Source organism: Carica papaya, chromosome 6, assembly GCF_054855325.1.
Source record: "Carica papaya isolate Zhongbai chromosome 6, ASM5485532v1, whole genome shotgun sequence".
NCBI classification, from domain to species: domain Eukaryota; kingdom Viridiplantae; phylum Streptophyta; class Magnoliopsida; order Brassicales; family Caricaceae; genus Carica; species Carica papaya.
Genome location: NC_142314.1, coordinates 17748172 through 17767982, shown reverse-complemented (window position 1 = coordinate 17767982; position 19811 = coordinate 17748172). Strand labels below are relative to the sequence as shown.

The window sequence follows — 19811 nt, the reverse complement described above, 5'->3', positions numbered from 1 at the left end:
TTGGAGTTTATTCCTTTTTAATTTTTTTTTTTGAAATAAGGGTTTGATTTGAATAAGGCTAATTACCAAAATGTGTCTGAAGTTTATGTTAATCCATAAAAATTTGGTTGCATTTTGGAACTTGACAACCACAGGAATGGTGCTAACTTTTAGATTAATAAATACACCTCAATCTTCCTCTCTCCCCCCAATCACCATTCAACATCTCCATAGTTATTTTGAACACATCCAATTCTGGAATCTGAAGGGAACTGGCTGAAAATGGGAATCAGTGGAAAAGAGCACAAATCACTGGATCATCTCTGGTATAGACTTAAAATAGAGAAGTTGTAAGTGATGGGGAACTACCTTTAGGTTGGTTGATGGGCATTTAGCTGAGGAACAGAATGTCACATAGTTACCAATAGAACGGAATTAAGTGGCAGAAAATAGTTGCTTCTCACAGTACGGTTTAGACTTAAAATAGAGATATTATAAGTAATGGCTTAGTACCAATTTGGTTGATCAATGAGCATTTAACTGAAAAACAGAATATGTTACATAGATACCAATACAACGGAATAAGCAGCAGAATAATTATTTCTCAGAGCAGATGGAAACATCAAAGGCATATTCAAGCTCTGGAACGTAAAAGCATGTTATGAAACTGAAAGACTTTAAAATGTAGAAGTTCAGATTATGAAAACGCAATGTGCATGCAAGGTCACTCTCGGGCAATTTACTGAACCCTTCATATAATGCGGAACATGTTTACCAACAGGACACTAAGGTGACAGAAGTAACACACATGCCAATCTTAGTTCCTAGCACTATTACAAATGAGAAACTGGAGAGGTGGTTCATGCTTGAAATTCCAGAGATGAAAAGTGGGAAAAGAAAGTCTGGAATTTCTATTTCAGAATTGATGTTCAAATTCTTAACTTATAAAATATTGTTGGAAAAGTGAAGGATTCCAGATTTAAGGGAATCCTGGTCAAAATTTCCTGATTCTAGCATGATTTCTTTTCCGATCAGGATCCTTGATTTTGGGCTGATATAGGCTAATCTGATTAGATTTTTCCTAGAATATCTCCTAGATTTTCTCCTCTGTAAATAAAAATACTACACAAACTAACTTAAAAACACAGGTTAGAAAAATTTTATTCAATCACTCTAATTTCTTGGTATCAGAGTCTGGTTCTTAGTAGCTCAAGTAAACCTAAATTGTAACCTTTTTTCTTCTTCTCCACCACAATCTTGTCTAGTGCAAGTCAGCCATCATCCTCGGAAGAATCATCCATTGTTTTTCCAAGGAATCCCAGTAGTATAATATCGTTTTCTTCGACAGATGCGAATGACTCACTGCAAAATGCCCACAACAGATTGAATAGGTATTATGGAATTAGTCATCCAAGGAAAAGGGAAAGAGGGTTATCTCACCAGCGAAATCCTTTCTCCAGCCAAAACCAAAGCTAACGACAGGTCATGGGAAGATGAAATCCATTGTTATGGCCTGGCTGATCAACTCCATGGAACTGCACATTAGGCACACTTACCTGTTCTACAATACAACACATGAAATCCAGAAAGCAACTCAGAAGAAAACTCTTCTTAAGGCTTTGAAATTCAATCATTCCTCCGGAATACCAAGCAGAGAACGAAATCAATAACAGAGTACTGAAACAAGTTTCTTAGCATTGGAAAGAGAGGGATTTGTTTTATACAATTCAATGGAAGTGTACTGATGATGGAATTCTATACAACTAGGTACCTGAGAAAGACCAAGTCTTTGGCTTCCTTCAAGGTTTACAAGGTGAATGAAGTAAATTGGAACCCTTGTGATACTTCAAGAAGCCTTCTCAGAAGTCAGACGGGAAGAAAGAAGGAAGAAAGCAATCTTCAATGCAACCTTGTACGCAGGGCCTGAAAAAGTTGTTTACCACCTTCATAGATGACCACATTTGAGCTTGCTGGGTTTACCTCTTAAAAGAAAATTCTGATGCCGGGTTTGTATTTCAACAATTCCTTAAGATGGTAAAAATTTTGTTTTAAGGGAATACTTTACACATTCTGGACAATTTTCTCATTGGTAATGGAATTTTCTGTCAAAGTTTGTGTTTTTATACCCCTCAACAAAATTGGGTAGCAGAGAGAAAAAATAGTCATCTATTGGAAGTTGCAATTCACTTCTGTTTGAAAACTTTGTGCCTCTCCAATATTGGGTGAGGCAGTGTGACTGTCTCTTACCTCATTAATAGACTTCCATCAAAACACCCAATTTTCTAACTGCCATTAGTTGTCTCCAGAAAGTTTTTCCTCATGTGAGATTATTCAGTTCACTCACTCCAAAAGTCTTGGTTGTTTTGCATTTTTGCATAATATCAATCCTATAGGAGGATACTTGACTCAAAAGCCAATAAATGTATTTTCGTATGATCCTCTCCTACTCAGAAAGATTTTAAATGTCATAACCCACACTTAAAGTAATTCTATATGTCCTATAATATCATTTTCCTAGAAGATTAACCTTCTTACTCCCATGTTTCTCTTCAGGGGAAGGAGCTAAGGGAGGAAAATCATTGAGATCTTTCTATATTTTGTCCAGTCTCATTGTTTATTTCATTATCGTTATCTCCCTCATTATCTCTACAACACATTTTTACGGGTGACTTAAGTCACAGGGACAACAACCTTAGAAACAGGGTGAACTATTTGTTTACTCAAGAAAACCCCAAGCTACCTAGCAAAACCAAGCATCCAAGCTAGGAGCTGATCAAATTGACAAGAAGCATCTCAAGGTACCATGGATGATTTGGATGTGCCAATTGTCAAGCGAAACTTGATCCATCTCAAGGTACCAAGATTCCCTTGGTTGCTCAAGGGCATGGCCAAACCTACGATCTAGACTATAAAGAACATTTACACTTGATGCAAAGCTGAATTAATTAGAGTTCTCTTATTTATAACAACTAATTTACATTGGGAACTTCACCAAATGGATAAATCAAATGCCTTCTTGAATAGAACCTTCGAAGAAGAAGTATGTATGAAATTACCGCCTGCATATAAGGATATAGAAAAATTTAATTATATGTATAAGCTAAAAAAGACACTCTACAGGTTAAAACAGTTTCCTAGAGCCTGGTTTACCAGGTTCAAGTACTATTGTGAAGCAATTTGGATATGAACAAGGCCAGGGGGACTATACTCTATTTGTTAAGCAGCCTAATGATGGGAAGAAGTCAATCTTGATTGTCTATGTTGATGATATGGTGATCATAGGTGATGACATTAAAGAGATAACAAATCTCAAGAGGTTGCTGAAATCCGATTCAAGATTAAAGACTTTGCGAAACTTCAGTATTTCCTTGGGATAGAAATAGATAGAAGCAAGTCAGACATTTTCATTTCCCAAAGGAAATACACTGTAGACCTATTAAAGGAAATAGGAAAACTAGGGTGTCATCTTGCTAGCAACGTTAAAAAAAAAATTGGGAACATAAGGTTTTTGAGGAAGATTCTCTGGCAAACAAAGAAAGATATTAATGTTTTGTTGGAAAACTGGTCTATCTATCACTAACAAGACCTGATATTGCTTATAATGTTAGTGTGGTTAATCAATATATGCATGTTTCAACATCTTTTCAGGTATTGAAAGGCACACCTAGAAAGGGACTTTTGTTTAAGAAAAGTAACGGTCGGGAAATAGAGGGTTGTGCAGATTCTGACTGGGCAAAATCAATAGAAGATACTAAGTCCACTGTTGGTTATTGCACAAAGTTTGGGGAAGTCTTGTTACCTGAAGGAGCAAAAAAGGAACTATAATAGCCTAGAAGCAGAATATAAAGCAATTGCACAAGGCATTTGTGACTTAATCTAGTTAGGAAAACTATTATCATATTTTAATATCATATTGGAGGATCCTATGGAGCTTCCATTATGGTAGTAAATTTGCAATTGCAATTGTTTGCATCCCCACGCAACATGATCGCATGAAACATTTTTTTTTGAGATAAAATTAAGAAGATGCATTAAAAAGTGGTAATAAGGGGGTACCGCCCATTTACAAAAGATTTACATATCAATGAAAATATCGACAACAGCTCTCATGTCATCAAAACATAAGAGACTGTGTCCCAAAAGTATGGATCCAAGACAGTGTATCCATGTATCGTTGATATTTACAAAACTATCTTCAATGCCTTCCAAAACCCTATGATCGTATGAAACATGTTCGAATTGACAGAAGTTTCATCAAGACCGAAATAGAAAGTGGAGAAATAAATTTTTCTTATGTGCCTACCAAACCACAAGTTCATATGTTCATTAGAGCACTACTTAAGCGTGATTTTGAGTCAAATGTAAGCAAATTGAGAATGATTGTATATATTCACCAGGTTGAGGGTTAGTGTTGGAAAGTGATAAGGATTCCAGATTTAAGGGAATCCTGGTCAAGTTTTCTGATTCTAGCATGATTCGTTGTTCAATTAGGATCCTCGATTTTAGGCTGATTTAGGCTAATCTGATTACGTTATCTCTTAGATTTTCTCATTTATAAATCTATATAATCACTGCAAAAACTACATCAAAAGCACAAAGCAGAAAAATTTTATTCAATCACTTTGATTTCTAATAAGACAAAAGGACATGCAGCGAAGGTCCAGAGCACCATTTGTTTAAACCACTCTTTGGAACTGCTGGTATTGTAGATGCCAAGAAGGCTAGGATACTAAAAAGCTTCTGTTTTGCCATATCCTACTAAGGTTGTAACAATAAGAAACTAAAACTCTCACATCACAAGTGAATAACTCTTTTTTTTTTAATTGAAATAAAAAGTATAGTGTATTTCATTAATTCACAAGTAACAAGATGGTACCAACTCATGTATAGAATTGGATGTCAATAAACTCCTCAAAGTCCTCCAATTAATAAAGAGGATGACCAAAACCAAAAAACTCAAGATCTGGAATCACCTAGCTCTAACTCTATCAATATCTTCATTTACCCTTCAAAAGCTCTCATGTTTCTCTCTTTCCACACCATCCAAATATGGCAACGGGGATAAGATCCACAAGTGAATAACTCGCGGTCTTCCAACTTGTAAACAACAGCCTCATGCAAAAAAATATTGCAAACCTAGAGTTGCTTTGGATGAGAGGATCTGTTGGATTCATAGTTAATGATGAGAGGATTCAGCTGCTTCGTTCCCAGGTAAGTGTATTACTGAGCTATTGCAGCAAGAAGGGAGAAGATGGCTTCTATAACAAGTGGAGTCGGTGAAGATGTTGCAGTTGCCAGTTCATCTGTAATTAGTTGTGATTTTAATAATTACTTTGTTTGATAAAGAAGAACAAATATAGGAAACAATGAGAAATTTGGAATAATCATTAATAATCTGACAAGTGTAAAAAATGTTGTAATAAATTAGATATTTCTTATTCTCCATTCTGTTACACAGAGTGGAATATTCCCAATAGGTGAGGTGGTATGGTAACAACATAAATCTGTTATCCCCCTTTCTCACATTTCAGAAAATTTGCCAATTTTTCTCTGTAAAAAGCACCCTTTGGTGCCTGAAAGAAATAAGGGGAAAAAAAAAAGAGAATTTCTTCACAAAACTCTTCATGGTATCAAAGCGCAATTTCTGATCCGAGAGCTTCCTTCACCTGAGCCAGAATTCAAATGACCACAGACGAGCTCAATTCCTCTCCTCCCGAAGTCTCTTCGGGTTCTGACCACCCGCGACTGCGAACCACAGCCTAGTTGAGCAGGCATCATCGTTAATTACGGGGTACAAACTGAACGGATAGAACTACCTTCAATGGTCAACCTCTATTTTACTGTTTATTCGCGGTAAGGGACGCGACGATTACCTCACAGGTGAAACTGTTCCTCCCGCAACCAGCGACCCAAGTTTCTGCATCTGGAAAATAGAGAATAGCATGGTAATGTCATGACTTATTAACTCAATAGTGCTCGACATTGGTGGGAACTTCATGCTGTATGAAACAACAAATGAAATCTGGGAAGCGGCTCGCAAATCATACTCCAGCAAAGATAACGTCTCCTCCATTTTCGAGGTGGAGTCGACTTTTCATGAGCTGCATTAGGGTGAGCTTTCTGTTACTTAATACTTTAGTTTACTAACCCGAAGCTGGCAGCAACTGGATACCTCCGAAGAGCATCAAAGGAGTTGTCCAAATGATGTTTGGTCGTTCAAACTCTTTGTAGAGCAGAAAAGAATATTCAAATTCTTGATGGGGTTCAACAAAAGTCTGGATGAGGTTCGTGGACGGGAGCTGGAAATGAAACCACTACCTAGCATCCGAGAAGTATTCGCGGAAATCCAGAGAGAAGAGAGCAGGAGGCGGGTGATGATGGGAGAAGCTCAGCCTACTTACTATGCTGAAAGTGTCTTAGCACTCATCACGCGGTCTGATTCCCGTTGAAAGAAGAGAAGACCGTACTGTGATCACTGCAGGAAACTCGGTCATGTCCGCGAGAAATACTGGAAGTTGCATGGGAAACCCAACAAGAATAAGGCCGAAAGAACAAAGAGCAATGGAGACCGTCAAGTAAATATTGTTGCTTCCACTATTGAAGAAAAAGTTACAAAAAGCAGTCCCTTCAATGCTGCACAAATGGAGGTCCTTCAACAATTATTCAAGTAGAACTGTTTACCTACTTAGCCCGTGCGTGCTTCTGTGGCACAAAAAGGTAAAACAACAATTGGTTTGACAGCATGTTCGTCAAAACAGGACACATGGGTAGTTGATTCTGGAGCATCAGAACATATGACAGGTAATGTATCTCTATTTCAGAATTACAAAACATCAGATGAGAATTTTACAATTAAAATTGCAGACGGGTCAATCTCCAAAGTGGCTGAAACTAGTTCTATTGTTTTAACACCACAGTTGACCCTTAATTCAGTACTTTATGTACTAAAATTGGACTATAATTTACTATCGGTTAGCAAACTTTTTGGTGATCTAAACTGTGTTGCTAAATTTGGTTAAAAAATGTGTGAATTTCAGGACTTAGAATCGGAGATGACGATTGGCAATGCTAGGATGCGCTCAGGCTTGTATCTCCTTCAAACAGACCCTTATGGAAGATAAGCTAAAATGGCAGTATGTACAAATTCTGTTTCTGTGAGTCAATCAAATAATGATCATGATATCATATTATGACACTATCGCTTAGGTCATTCAAACTTTTTGTATTTACAAAAGATTTTGCCCTTATTGTTAAAGAATAAAAATTCACTTTTGTTTCAATGTGAAGTGTCAAATTTCTAAACATAGTTGAAACTCTTTTGCAAGTTTGCCATATAAGCCTTCCAAACCGTTTACATTAATTCACAGTGATGTTTGGGGACCTTTCAGGGTCACCAACATATCCGGAAATAAGTGGTTTGTATTTTTTATTGATGATCGCATTAGAATTACTTGGGTCTTCCTAATGATTGAAAAATCCGAAGTAAAAGGTATTTTCAAAAGATTTAATTCTATGATCCAAACCTAGTTTCATACTACTATACAGGTACTTAAAACTGATAATGTCTGTGAATATTTTGAAACCACTCTTGGGAAATATTTTGAGGAACATGACATTATTCACCAAAGTTCTTGTGTATACACTACTCAGCAAAATGACATACCCGAACAAAAGAAACAGACATATTCTTGAAGTTGCCAGATCCATTATGTTCACTACTCATGTTCTTAAGTTTCTTTGGGGAGAGGCAATACTCACTGCGACTTATTTGATAAACTGAATGCCTTCCCGTATTTTGCATTTTCAAATACCTTATGATCTTTTTTCTCAGAACTTTCCTGATTCACATATCTTACACTCACTGCCACTTAAAGTTTTCGGGTGTTCTGCCTTCGTTTATATCCACTCACATTTTCGGAGAAAATTTTACCCAAGAGCCCTTAAGTATATCTTTGTTTGATACTCGTCGAATAAAAAAGGATACAGATGCTTTTTTCCGGATATACGACGATTTTATAATACAATGGATGTCACTTTCTTTAAAAAACAGTCTTTTTATCCCACTATTGATATGCAGGGGGAACATTTTATTTAGAAATATCAAGTGTGGGATGTCAGTATCCGTTCTATCTACCCACAAAATTCGCCTCCTCTAGCGTCTGATCTTGAACCAGAACCTGTAGCAGAAACTGAGTGTACACTAACTGCAGTAAATGAGTTACGTGTCTATATTAGAAGGAACAAAGTTCGTGGGGAACAAGTACTGAAACCAACCAGGACTTGCCATAAATCTGTACTCACTCCAATGGTTCAGGAATCAACAAGTAATGAGGTACTTGTTACTGATTCTGCTACTGATATTGACTTACCTATTGCTGTGAGAAAAGGTACCAAATTATGCACAAAATATCCTATACAAGATTATGTATCATTCGGCAATCTATCTCTGAAACATCATGAATTTGTGAGCAAACTAGACAGTAATTCTCCAGAACCAAAGACAATCCATGAAGCTTTTCAAATACCAGAGTGGAGAACAGCTATTCAAGAAGAGATTAGTGTTCTTGAGAAAAATGGGAATTGTCTGAGCTACTTCCAAGGAAACGACCAGTTGAATGTAAATGGATATTCACGACCAAGTACAACCTAGATGGGAGTGTAAATCGACTCAAAGTACGCGTTGTGGCCAAGAGGTTTACTCAGTCCTATGGTATAGACTATCAGGAGACCTTTGCTCCAGTCGCCAAGTATAACACAATACGGGTATTACTCTCTCTTGCATCAAATCTTGATTGGCCCATTTGTCAACTGGATGTAAAAAATGCATTTCTTAATGGTGATCTAGAAGAAGAAGTGTATATGGATATCCCACCAAGTTTGGAAGTAGAAGGTCAGTCTCACAAGGTTTACAAACTCAAGAAATCGCTGTATGCACTCAAGCAATCCCAAAGAGTTTGGTTTGACAGATTCACAAGGGTTGTAAAACATATTGGGTATGAGCAATGTCAATTAGATCATATTTTATTTGTCAAACATTATATCTCAGGTGAAAGATCAATTCTGATTGTGTGTGTAGATGTTATTATCTTCACAGGAGATCATATTGAGGAAATTCGAAAACTTAAAGAGTTTCTAGCTAAAGAATTCGAAATTAAAAATCTTGGAATACTCAAGTACTTCCTAGGTATGGAAATTGTTCGGTCTAAGAAAGGAATTTTTCGTATCACAACGAAAATATGTCCTGTATCTCCTGAAGAAAATAGGTATGCTTGGTTGTAAACTTGCAGATACGCCTATGGATCCAACAATGAAACTGGGATCTACAGAATATGAGAAGACTGTTGACAAAGAAATGTATCAGAAACTGGTCGGGAAACTAATATACCTGACACACATAAGACCAGACATCAGCTTTGCAGTCAATACAGTAAGTTAATTCACGAATCAATAGTCACAAATACATATGAAGGCCGTGTACAGAATTTTGAGGTACCTAAAAAGGACACCGGATCAAGAACTATTTTTCCAAAAGAAAATAAACAGGGATATTGAAGTCTTTACTGATGTTGATTGGGCAGGATGGATAATCGGCAGGAGATCCACTTCTGGCTACCGCATATATGTGTGGGGAAATCTGGTCACATGCTGCAGTAAGAAGCAGTCTGTAGTATCTCGTAGTAGTGCAGAATCTGAATTTCGAGCACTTGCACATGGAATTTGTGAAGGGATATGGTTGAGAAGAATACTACTAGTATTAAAGGTATCTATTGATACTTCTATAAAAGTTTGGTGTGACAATCAATCAACGATCAGCATGGTCAAGAACCCAGTACACCATGATAGGACCAACTATGTAGAGATAGATCCACATTTCATCAAAGAAAAGATTGAAGATGGAACCATATCTCTTATGCACATCCCTATCAATCAACAAGTTGCTGACATGCTAACAAAAGCACTATCAAAACAGATATTTAATAATATTATATCTAATTTAAGTTTACTCAATATATATATGTAAACTAGATTGAGGGGGAGTGTAGAAAATGCTGTAATAAATTAGGTATTTTTTATTCTCCATTTTGTTACACAGAGTAGAATATTCCCAGTAGGTGAGGTGGCATGGTAACAACAGAAATCTGTTATCCCCCTTCCTCATATTCTGGAAAAAATGCCAATTTTCCTCTATAAAAAGCACCCTTTGGTGCCTGAAAGAAATAAGAGAAAAAAAAAGGAGAATTTCTTCACAAAACTCTCCATTCACAAAACTCTTTAGTAAGAATACAATCAAACAAACGATGACTTAACATTAATATCTTAGAGTCATGTTCTTTTAATTTTAATTTAATTGTGAATATGATAAATTTCGTTTAGTTGGTTTCCAGACTGCATTTATCTTGGATATGTTTTGGTAATTCTCTCTTAGATATGTTTTGTTAATTTTCTCTTTAAATAATGGCTGTGTCATTCGCATATTCAAGTAACCTTCTGTTACTGTTTCTTTCATCACTGATTGTTTTTCTTTGCATGCAGCTCTCTAGATGAAGTAAAGTTAAAGGAGAAAGCAAGAAGATTTCATGATCTTTTCTTGACCAAGGTTTCTATTAATTGTCGAGGGTTACCACTATTATGCTTGTGTTCATTGCATGTTTCTTTTGTTATTGTAGTTGATTCTTCATGAATTCTTGAATGGAAAAGGTATAAACTGAACAGGTTATGAATCAGTCTATTTTAGTCATTTTCCCCTTTTTCTGTTAATTTTAAAGCAAGATCTTTTCTAACACTATTGTGCTCTTAGATGCTACTACTGAATGAGTTTCACACATGTGGGTACGTGGACGTGCATGCACATCCATGTCTTGTTCTCTTCTCCTTTATACTCACTGAAGTGTACTTTGTTACTCAGCTGTCATTGCTGCTGAAAGGAACAGTTGTTGCTCCTCCAGAGAAATTTGGTAAATCATATTGATGTTTCTTGTCACGGACATCAATTAGCTCATAAGAGACACACATTAATAAAAGCTACAATTTCATTTGCGCTTAGTTGGAAAAACAGTCCCGACCTTTAACTTTTTTTCAATTTAGTTCCTGATCTTTTAATTATTCTAATCAAGTTCTTGGCCTTCTATTTTTTTTCCCAAGTTGATCCTTCAGTTAACTTATTCGTTAAAATAATTAAATTAGATATGTAATCAGCATTTGGCAACTAAGTGATTTGTTAAAATTAGTGATATAGCTGCAACATGAATTAAATTTATAAGCAGTTACTGTGAAAATTTAGTAGAAAATAACTTGTACATGTTTCTCTTCTTCTGCACTCCTGGTACTTATAGCAATACAGTCTTACTACTTTTCATTAAAAAAAAAGAAAATTTAGTAGGACATATTTACATGGTATGGGTTGAGACAAAAAAATGGGGATCGAAGATATGGTCGTTCTCTGCAGGTTAGATTTGAATATTTTATGATAAGATAGAATCTTACGTGGAACATATTAATCTGTGTGAAAATCAAGTCATCAATTTTAATGATATAACCATGTGGTAATGAATGTTCAAAAATAAGATAAAGTTAACTGAATGACTAATTCGAGAAAATCAATGGCTTGATGATGCAGGACAAAGAGAGTTTGAACAAAATACTTATAAAAGATTTAAGAACTGAATTTTGAGATCTCAGATCTCAATAATTAAATCAGTAACTCAGCATTTTTACCATATGATTTGAGTATAAATAAGATAGGGTACCTCATTTATTTATTTATTTTAAAGATAATTAGTATGATATGATTCATTCTTTCACAAGCTCCAAGGGGTGCTAACCCATGTACAAAAAATGTATAGGGTACCTTATTTATAGACAGCAACGCACAATCAAATAGGAATTCATAAGTCTATCTAGCAATTCTACAAAATAGGAAAATAGACTAATTACTTAGAATAACCTGTGATATAGAAAATAACTAAATTAGTACCTAACTAAGCTAAATAGCCTATGATAGGGAATAATAAACTTATATCATTAATAAGCTTATAGATACAAGTTCCTAAATAAACTAAATACCTTAATAGTACATAATTGTTATAATTATAAACATATATTCAAATTATTATGTCTATGTTAGGAGCTTCCTATTATACATCACTTGATCACAATAATTAAAAGCTTCGAACTAAATTGAAAAGAAGTTCAAGATCAGGCAACCATTTTCGCAATTCTCTCCTTTTCAGTTTTCTTTCATTATTCTTTGATACTCATGTTTTTCAGTTATGTGCAATTACATTTTCTTGTTCTAGGTGAAACACTGCAGGATGAAAGAACAAATGGAGGAGCATTTGTTGGCACTGATGGTCTACAATTCTCGCACAAGCTAATTCCTGTAAAATAATAATTTTTTTATCAATATTTCCATGCACTTAAATTTGCAAGCTACTGTTTTGAACTAGGTATGCAGGATTGTCAATGCTTCCAGTCAAATGTCTTACATACTTTGATCTGGAACTCTGCATGTATTTGTGTATCTTGGTATATATGTGAGACCGTATTAGTGCACGTGAATGTGCTTATTTGCATTTGTACAAATGCAGGCAAATCAACAAAATCAATCAGATAAGAATAGATGTTTAGATACAACTTAAATATGCTTCATCAAAATAAAGAAGCTTTTGTTTCTTGTTTGCTTCATGTAAGTAGCTTCAGGCTCTTAGGCTGTTAACTTTTTCTTTTGAAAGAAAAGAGAAGAAATATTATTCATATAGATACCAAAGGGTTATCACCTAAGCACAAAAGTTAGTTACAAGTCAATCAAGTGGTTCATGATAATCCTAAAATCCTTCTAATCTTTGATGTCATGAGTTACAAAATAGAACCAAAAATTGTATATTCATATACTTCTAACATATGTAAAGTTAGTCTCATTATCTTCAAAAACTCTTGCGTTTCTTTCCTTGCACACAATCCAAAAAATGATTAGTGAGATAAGGAATAAATACTTTTTTTTTTTTTACAAAAACCTGCCTAGACTCATAACTCCCTGCTCACGTCTTCAGCCATAACCCATTTTACCACTAGTAGCCCCAAAACAGAACTCCATAAGCTATAATTCTCCGGGCACCTCAGCAGTAAATGGTTACAAGTTTCCTCATCAGATTTGCACAAATAGCATCTATTAGCCATGATATTTCCTCTTCTTTTAAGCATATCTATAGTCAAAATGCATTTTTTCGCAGCTTCCTAGATAAAAAATGCCAATCTAGGAGGAGCTCTATTCTTCCAAATCTGTTTAGAGGGAGCAAAACCAGCATTCAATATCTTTTTCCTTATGCGCAGAATGCGGGAATGCGTCTTTATGGAGGGGCACAATATCATCGTGCAATGGCTGAGTTTCGTTTTGTGGTTGGCGGAATTAAATGTCCTGCAATTACACGGGAAGAAATTGTGAATGCATGTGGTGTTGAAGATATTCATGATGGAATGAACTACTCAAGGTATCATTATTCCCTGCTTACAAAATTTCAATCGTTGAATCTTTATGCATTTGTAGTATTTTGAATAGGGAGTTCACTTTCTAACTCATGGACGTCTTTCTACTGCTTTGTCTTTGTTTTTCTGACTTATCTTTCCACTTGGAAATTAGGACGGCCTGTGTGATAGCAGTTGCAAAGGCCCGCGACACATTTGAACCTTTTCTTTGTCAGGTTTGTACATAGTACATCATATTTGTTGTCTTTTGGTTTTACTTGTTTTTGATGCCTAGAGTTAACTTCAGTGATCTCAAAACTAAAAGAAAGAATTGTTCCATGGCATGTTTACTTCACAGACAGAGGTATCAACTTAATTCACTGACAACTTATGACACATTTAGTTCACTATATATTGTAGACATATGCCAAGAATGTAAGAACTATTATGTGACAAAGACTTCTTTTGATGTAGGAGAAGTAATGCTAGACCCACAGTTGTCATTCAAAAATCGAAAAATAAAGAGGACATATGTGGAAGAGGATAGAAAATTAGATAGATAAATGGAAATAGGAGATACCAGTGAAGACTTTAGCGAGAGAATAAAAGAATGTTAGAAAGACATGAAAAACAAGAGAGATAGAAAGAGATCTCAGATCTCAAGAATCAAATCAATAACTCAAACTTTGTATAACAATCTTGAATCAGTTACTTACTAGCTAAGCTAGGGTGTCGTATATATTACCAAAATTCAATCAAAATAGTAAAGCTAGAAAATAGGAAGATAAATTGAATAATTGACTAACCTATTTTTATAGCATCCTAATTTAATAGAAAATAATGAAACCATACTAATAGTTGTAAAACTACAATTAACCATTCACAAATTACAACTATAGTTAACCATTCACAACTAAACTAAGTACACTAATAACATATAAACATTACTATTACATACATTTCTCTTATTGTTGAAATATGCTTATTTTAATATTTTCCTATTTTGCACCACTTCTTATACTGCTTGGTTGAATAAGAATTATTCTATAGTTGTGATTAGTGGAGAAGTTGTAATCCTAATTTATGGGTGGGAGCCATGGATCAGGATTATAATCTTAGCTATAATAACTAAATTCAGTTTAAAAAATCCATTACATCCTATTTACCAATATTGAATTTCAATTGTTGAATCTTTATGCATTTGTAGTATTTTGCTATTTTAAGGTTTTGAAAAAATTATGAAATTAGAATATTAAAATAGGCTTTTTTTGGCTCTGATAGTATGTTGAATTTTGGAGAGAAAATAATAATTTTATTTCTCATCCTTCAGTTTGTTACATTTACAGTATTTATAAAATTTTTATCCTACTGATAGGAAAATTCTTATTATACTAAACTGATAATAATATGAGATTATTATTTTTGTAAAATTTTAATTACATAATATCAAAAAATTGAATAATAAACTAAATTAATTAATTAATAAAATATAGTACTCAATGCTCCCCTTAAGTTGGTGTAGGGATATGTCTTCTAACATACAAGAATATATAAAATATCCTATATGATTAATTTTTAGGATTGCTTTTCTTATACTTAAGTACATATATAGGACCCTGTTATTGAAAAATAAACATGGGATTCTAGTTTTCCACAACAATATATACATTTTATTAATACATACATGTAATATATATAGTTTTAAAGAAATTAACAAAAATAGAGGGCTATTATAGTGATTTTCATAAGTTACTACAATTTTTTTCAACCATTATTATGATCGAATTGAATATTGTAAAGATGTTGTAACATAATCATAACTCCATTACAATTTTTTTTTATGCCTGGTTAATAGCTATTTCGTTCTAGTTGTATTAATTTCAAGCGGACTGGACATGCCATTAATCCTGAGAGCAAGTATTTGGCTAAAAAAGTATTTGAACTTTACATTTGAATTTCAATTTATGTTTTCTGCATGTTCGTCTTCTCTCTATCCATGCCAAAACTAATATCTTTTTTTTTGTTGATATAGCTGGGATGTAGGCTCTTGCACATCCTGAAGAGGTTATTTCCTATTGCTTTGTACCTTCTTCAGGTATAAGCTTTAATTTTAGTTAAATGTCAGTTATAATTTTTTCTCAAGTGCTATGTCAGTTATTGGGCATTCTCCTATAACAATGTTTATAACATATCTTTACACCCACAAACAGAAAGACAGCGAGTACTTAAGTGGCCATGAGGTGTTTCTCAAGCGTGTTGCCTCTGCCTTCAGCAGCTTTGCAGAATCCACCGAAAAAGCTTGCCATGAAAAGTAAACCAGTTTCTGCATTACAATCTAATTGTTTTTCATTATTACTGATGATATTTTCAAGTCTATTCAGAGTATTTGTGGTGCCATGAATTATCTCTTTTAGTTACTATTCCAGAATAATGTTCTGGTCTTCATAATTTTTGTGGAGTCCACCAATTAGATTGGTTTCACTAATTCATGATCTGTTAATGTCCCCTGCCTTGGTCATTTGAAGAAATAAAAAATAATGACATGCAACAAAGTAATTTAGTTCCTCCAAATTAGCAGGTTCTGAGGGAAAAACACCTCAATCATAATTTTTATAATAGTTAAAATATTACAAAATATATTATAAAATATTCTTATGTAATTATTGATTGATTTTCTACTATTAATAGAGTATTTTATGTTTTTATATATAAATCCCTTTTCTCTATATATATATACCCCTACCCCTACGTAATGAAATACAAGAAATATTTAATATTTTTCACTAATTCTTTACATGGTATCAAAGTTAGGGTTAGAGTTTTAGATGTCAGATTAGATTAGACCATATAAGAGTTAAACAACTCATTCCCGACAATGAAGGAGTCAACCACCATCATTCGACCAGTTTAGATTGTGGCCAACGTGGTGGTGCACGCAAAAGAGGCGGAGGAAGCTGTTTTCTAGCAATTTTGAGTCCTCATGCGTCAGGTGAATCAGAGGAGATCGGTTCGCATGGGGGTCAAGTTCGGCACGAGATCAGAACCCGAAGAGACACTTGACCAGCACGTTCAGAGCAAGAAACCAGAAGGCCGGAGCGGAGAAAGTCGCGGCGGAGCAGACCACGCGATAAAAAGTTTTCTTTCGGTTTTTCAGTGCGATTTGAGGTGGTTTTGTGAGTCCCTTCTGGATTTCGGTTGTAAGGTGAGTTCTGTGGTGATTTTCTGCCGAAGGGAGGTATTTTGGTGATTTTCAGCAGGGGAACATGACTTTTTGACAGCAACGCGTGAACTCCAGCGACTGCACGTGAACTCCGGTGGTGGTAGTGTGGTTCTTTTGGTTTCCGTGTGTGAAGAAATATTATATTTTCTCAAAATTTTTATTTTATTTGCAATGTTTTCTTAGTATCTCTAACTGCTGTATTTTGGGTGTTATGAGTGACATATGTTTTATAATTTTTGAATTGAAATGGATGATAATAATGTTTATTATTACTGCCGTGAACAAGGGCATATAAAGCAGTATTGTAAGAAATTGCAGAATTGCAATAAGAGGATAAAGGTCGCTAATATTGTTGCTGCCGCTGCTAACTTATTTTCTGAGAGAACTGTTATGATTTCAGCTGACAAGTATGTTAAATTCACTCAGTATTAAGAATCTTTAAATAAATTTTATGCTCGTGTTGAATTAGAAAAAAATTTCTTATCTCCTCTTTAAACAGATAGATAATTGATTATAGTGTTACAAATCACATAACATATAATTTTAATATTTTTTTTAGTTTTCGACCCCATAAAACACCTTTTCCTGTAACTCTTCCTGATGGATCGACCTATAACATTGTGGGTTCGAGGACTCTAAAAGCAACGTCATTTATTACCATATCATCTGTATTAAGTTTACCTAAACTTGCCTTGAATATGATTTCTGTGAGTAAGTTTACTAAAAATTTGAATTGTTGTATTATATTTTTCCCTGATCACTGTGTTTTTCAAGATATTATAACGAAGCAGATTGTTGGTAAAAGAAATATATTAGATGGTTTCTACATTCTTGATACTTAGGTGCCCCAATCGATTGTCTGCTCTACTGTTATCTCTTTGTTTGAAGTACATTATCAATTGGGACATTCTTCTCTATTTGTGTTGAAGAATTTATGTTCTCAGTTTCATGATATACCCTAACTGGATTGCGAGTTATGTCGGTTTGTAAAACATCACCGTATTCCATCAGCTACAAAGGTCAATAAACGAGTTGAGTTTACTTTTGAATTAGTTCATTATGATATTTGGGGCTCATTCATGTTCCGTACAAAACCGGGTTTAAGTATTTCATTAGCTCTGTGGATAATTTTTCTCAAATAGCTTAGATATATTTTATGAAGAATTGTTCGGAAGTATTTTCTCACTTTTGTACTTTTTGTGTTGAAGTCAAGACATAATTCAATGTTTTTTTGCATGTATTGAAGATTGATAATGCCAAAAAATATATGTTAGATTCATTTCAGAACTATATAACTCAATACAAGATGCTTTAGCAATCCTGTTGTATTGATACACTATCTCAAAATGGTGTCATTGAGAGGAAGAACATGTATTTACTTGAGACAACTCGAGCCATCTTATTTCAAACGCAAGTCCCTAAACAATTCTAGGCTGATGCTGTTTACATGACTTGTTTTTGGTTAATCGTACGCCATCTACAGTACTTGATGAGGATATTGCTTACAGTTTTCTTTTTTCAAATAAGTTTTATTTTCGATGTAAGTTAAGATATTTGGAAGTACCTGTTATATTCGAGATGTGCGATCTAGTGTGACAAAATTGGATTCAAAGGTTTTGAAGTGTGTATTTTTGGGATATTTTTGCCTTCAAAAAGGATACAAGTGCTACTCTCCAGATCTCAATAAAAATTTGGTATCAACTGATGTGGTCTTTTCAGAGAATATACTATTATTCTCCTAATTATTTAAGTTTACAAGTCAGGGGGCGGACGACAAATTATTCATCTATAATTTCACGCCAGTGCCTTTATTGAGTAAACAGATAATAGTATTACTCTAAATAATGGGTCTCCACCAACTCTACTTGAGGAAGTTGATGATAGAGTTTGTATGTTTCCGACCCAAGTACCACTACCAACTATTCATGTTTATTCCAGAAGATAACAAATTAATGGTACATGTCATGTATCAAATCTGTTGTCATCTGATTTTGCCCCATAGGCCCTTGATCTTCCCATTGGTTTTCGTAAAGGTAAACGTTAGTGCACTATTCCTGCGCCAACTTATCCCATTGCTAATTTTATCTCATATGACCATCGGTCTCATTCGTTTAGTGCTTTAATTATTTCTAATAGATTCGATTTCTATATTTAAAACAGTTAAGGAGGCTCTGAATAACTCTGGTTGGCGTAATGTCATGCTTGAAGAGTTAAATGCTTTTAATGATAATCATACCTGGGATCTGATAGATTTACCCAAAAAAAAAAAGGCCGTAGGATGTAAATGGGTATTTGTAGTCAAAGTGAATTCAGATGACTCAGTGTGGCGAGACTTACAGCTCGACTGGTAGCGAAAAGTTATGTTCAGACTTATAGGGTGAACTATTTTGATACATTTTCTTTAGTGGTTAAACTTACCTCTGTTTGTTTATTCATATCTATTACAATCTCCCAAGATTGACTCTTACACCAACTAGACATTAAAAATATATTTTTTCATGGTGATTTCTTAGAAGAAATGTATATACATCAGTCATCTGGATTTGTTACTCAGGAGAAGTATGGAAAAATTCGTTATTTAAAAAAATCTTTGTACGGTCTGAAACAGAGTTCCCTTGTGTGGTTTGACAAGTTTAATGAGGTAGTATGTAAATTCGAATTGAAGAAGAGCAAGTGTGATTATTCAGTTTTTTATAGATAATCAACAGCTGGTATTATACTTTTTGTTGTTTATGTTGATGATATTGTAATTACAGGAAATGACCATGTAGGAGTATCCTCTTTCAAGTCGTTCTTACATACCAAATTTAATATCAAAAACTTGGGACAGCTAAAATGTTTTTTTCGGAGTTGAAGTAACAAGAAGTAAGGAAGAGATTCTATTTTCTCAGAGAAAGTTACTTGCAGAAACAGGAAAGATTGATGTTAAACCATGCAATACACGAATAGTACCAAATGTACATCTTAAAAAAATGATGGTGATCCCCTTAATAATCTAGAGAAATACAGGCGATTAGTTGGGAAATTGAATTATCTCATTATGACTCGTTCAGATATTGCGTACCCTATCAGTGTTGTTAACTAATTTATGTCATCACCTACAATCAAACATTGATAGGGTTTGGAACAGATTTTGTGTTATGTAAAAAGT

The 19811-nt window shown here is 34.4% G+C and overlaps 1 protein-coding gene across 6 annotated transcripts in view; it reads left to right on the top strand.

The window, feature by feature from the left end:
- Positions 1-19811, top strand: part of ARC5 (P-loop containing nucleoside triphosphate hydrolases superfamily protein) — a 66848-nt gene that overhangs the window by 9239 nt on the left and 37798 nt on the right. For all 6 annotated transcript variants that reach the window (XR_015821674.1, XM_088222970.1, XM_022040852.2 and 3 more), the window contains exons 7-13: positions 10513-10576; positions 10886-10934; positions 12276-12358; positions 13309-13466; positions 13616-13676; positions 15473-15535; positions 15651-15751. Coding sequence is in view for 5 of the 6 variants with exons in the window: in XM_088222970.1 (XP_088079096.1) it covers positions 10513-10576; positions 10886-10934; positions 12276-12358; positions 13309-13466; positions 13616-13676; positions 15473-15535; positions 15651-15751 (579 nt within the window). In the remaining variant the exon portion in view is untranslated. The remainder of the gene's footprint in view (positions 1-10512; positions 10577-10885; positions 10935-12275; positions 12359-13308; positions 13467-13615; positions 13677-15472; positions 15536-15650; positions 15752-19811) is intronic.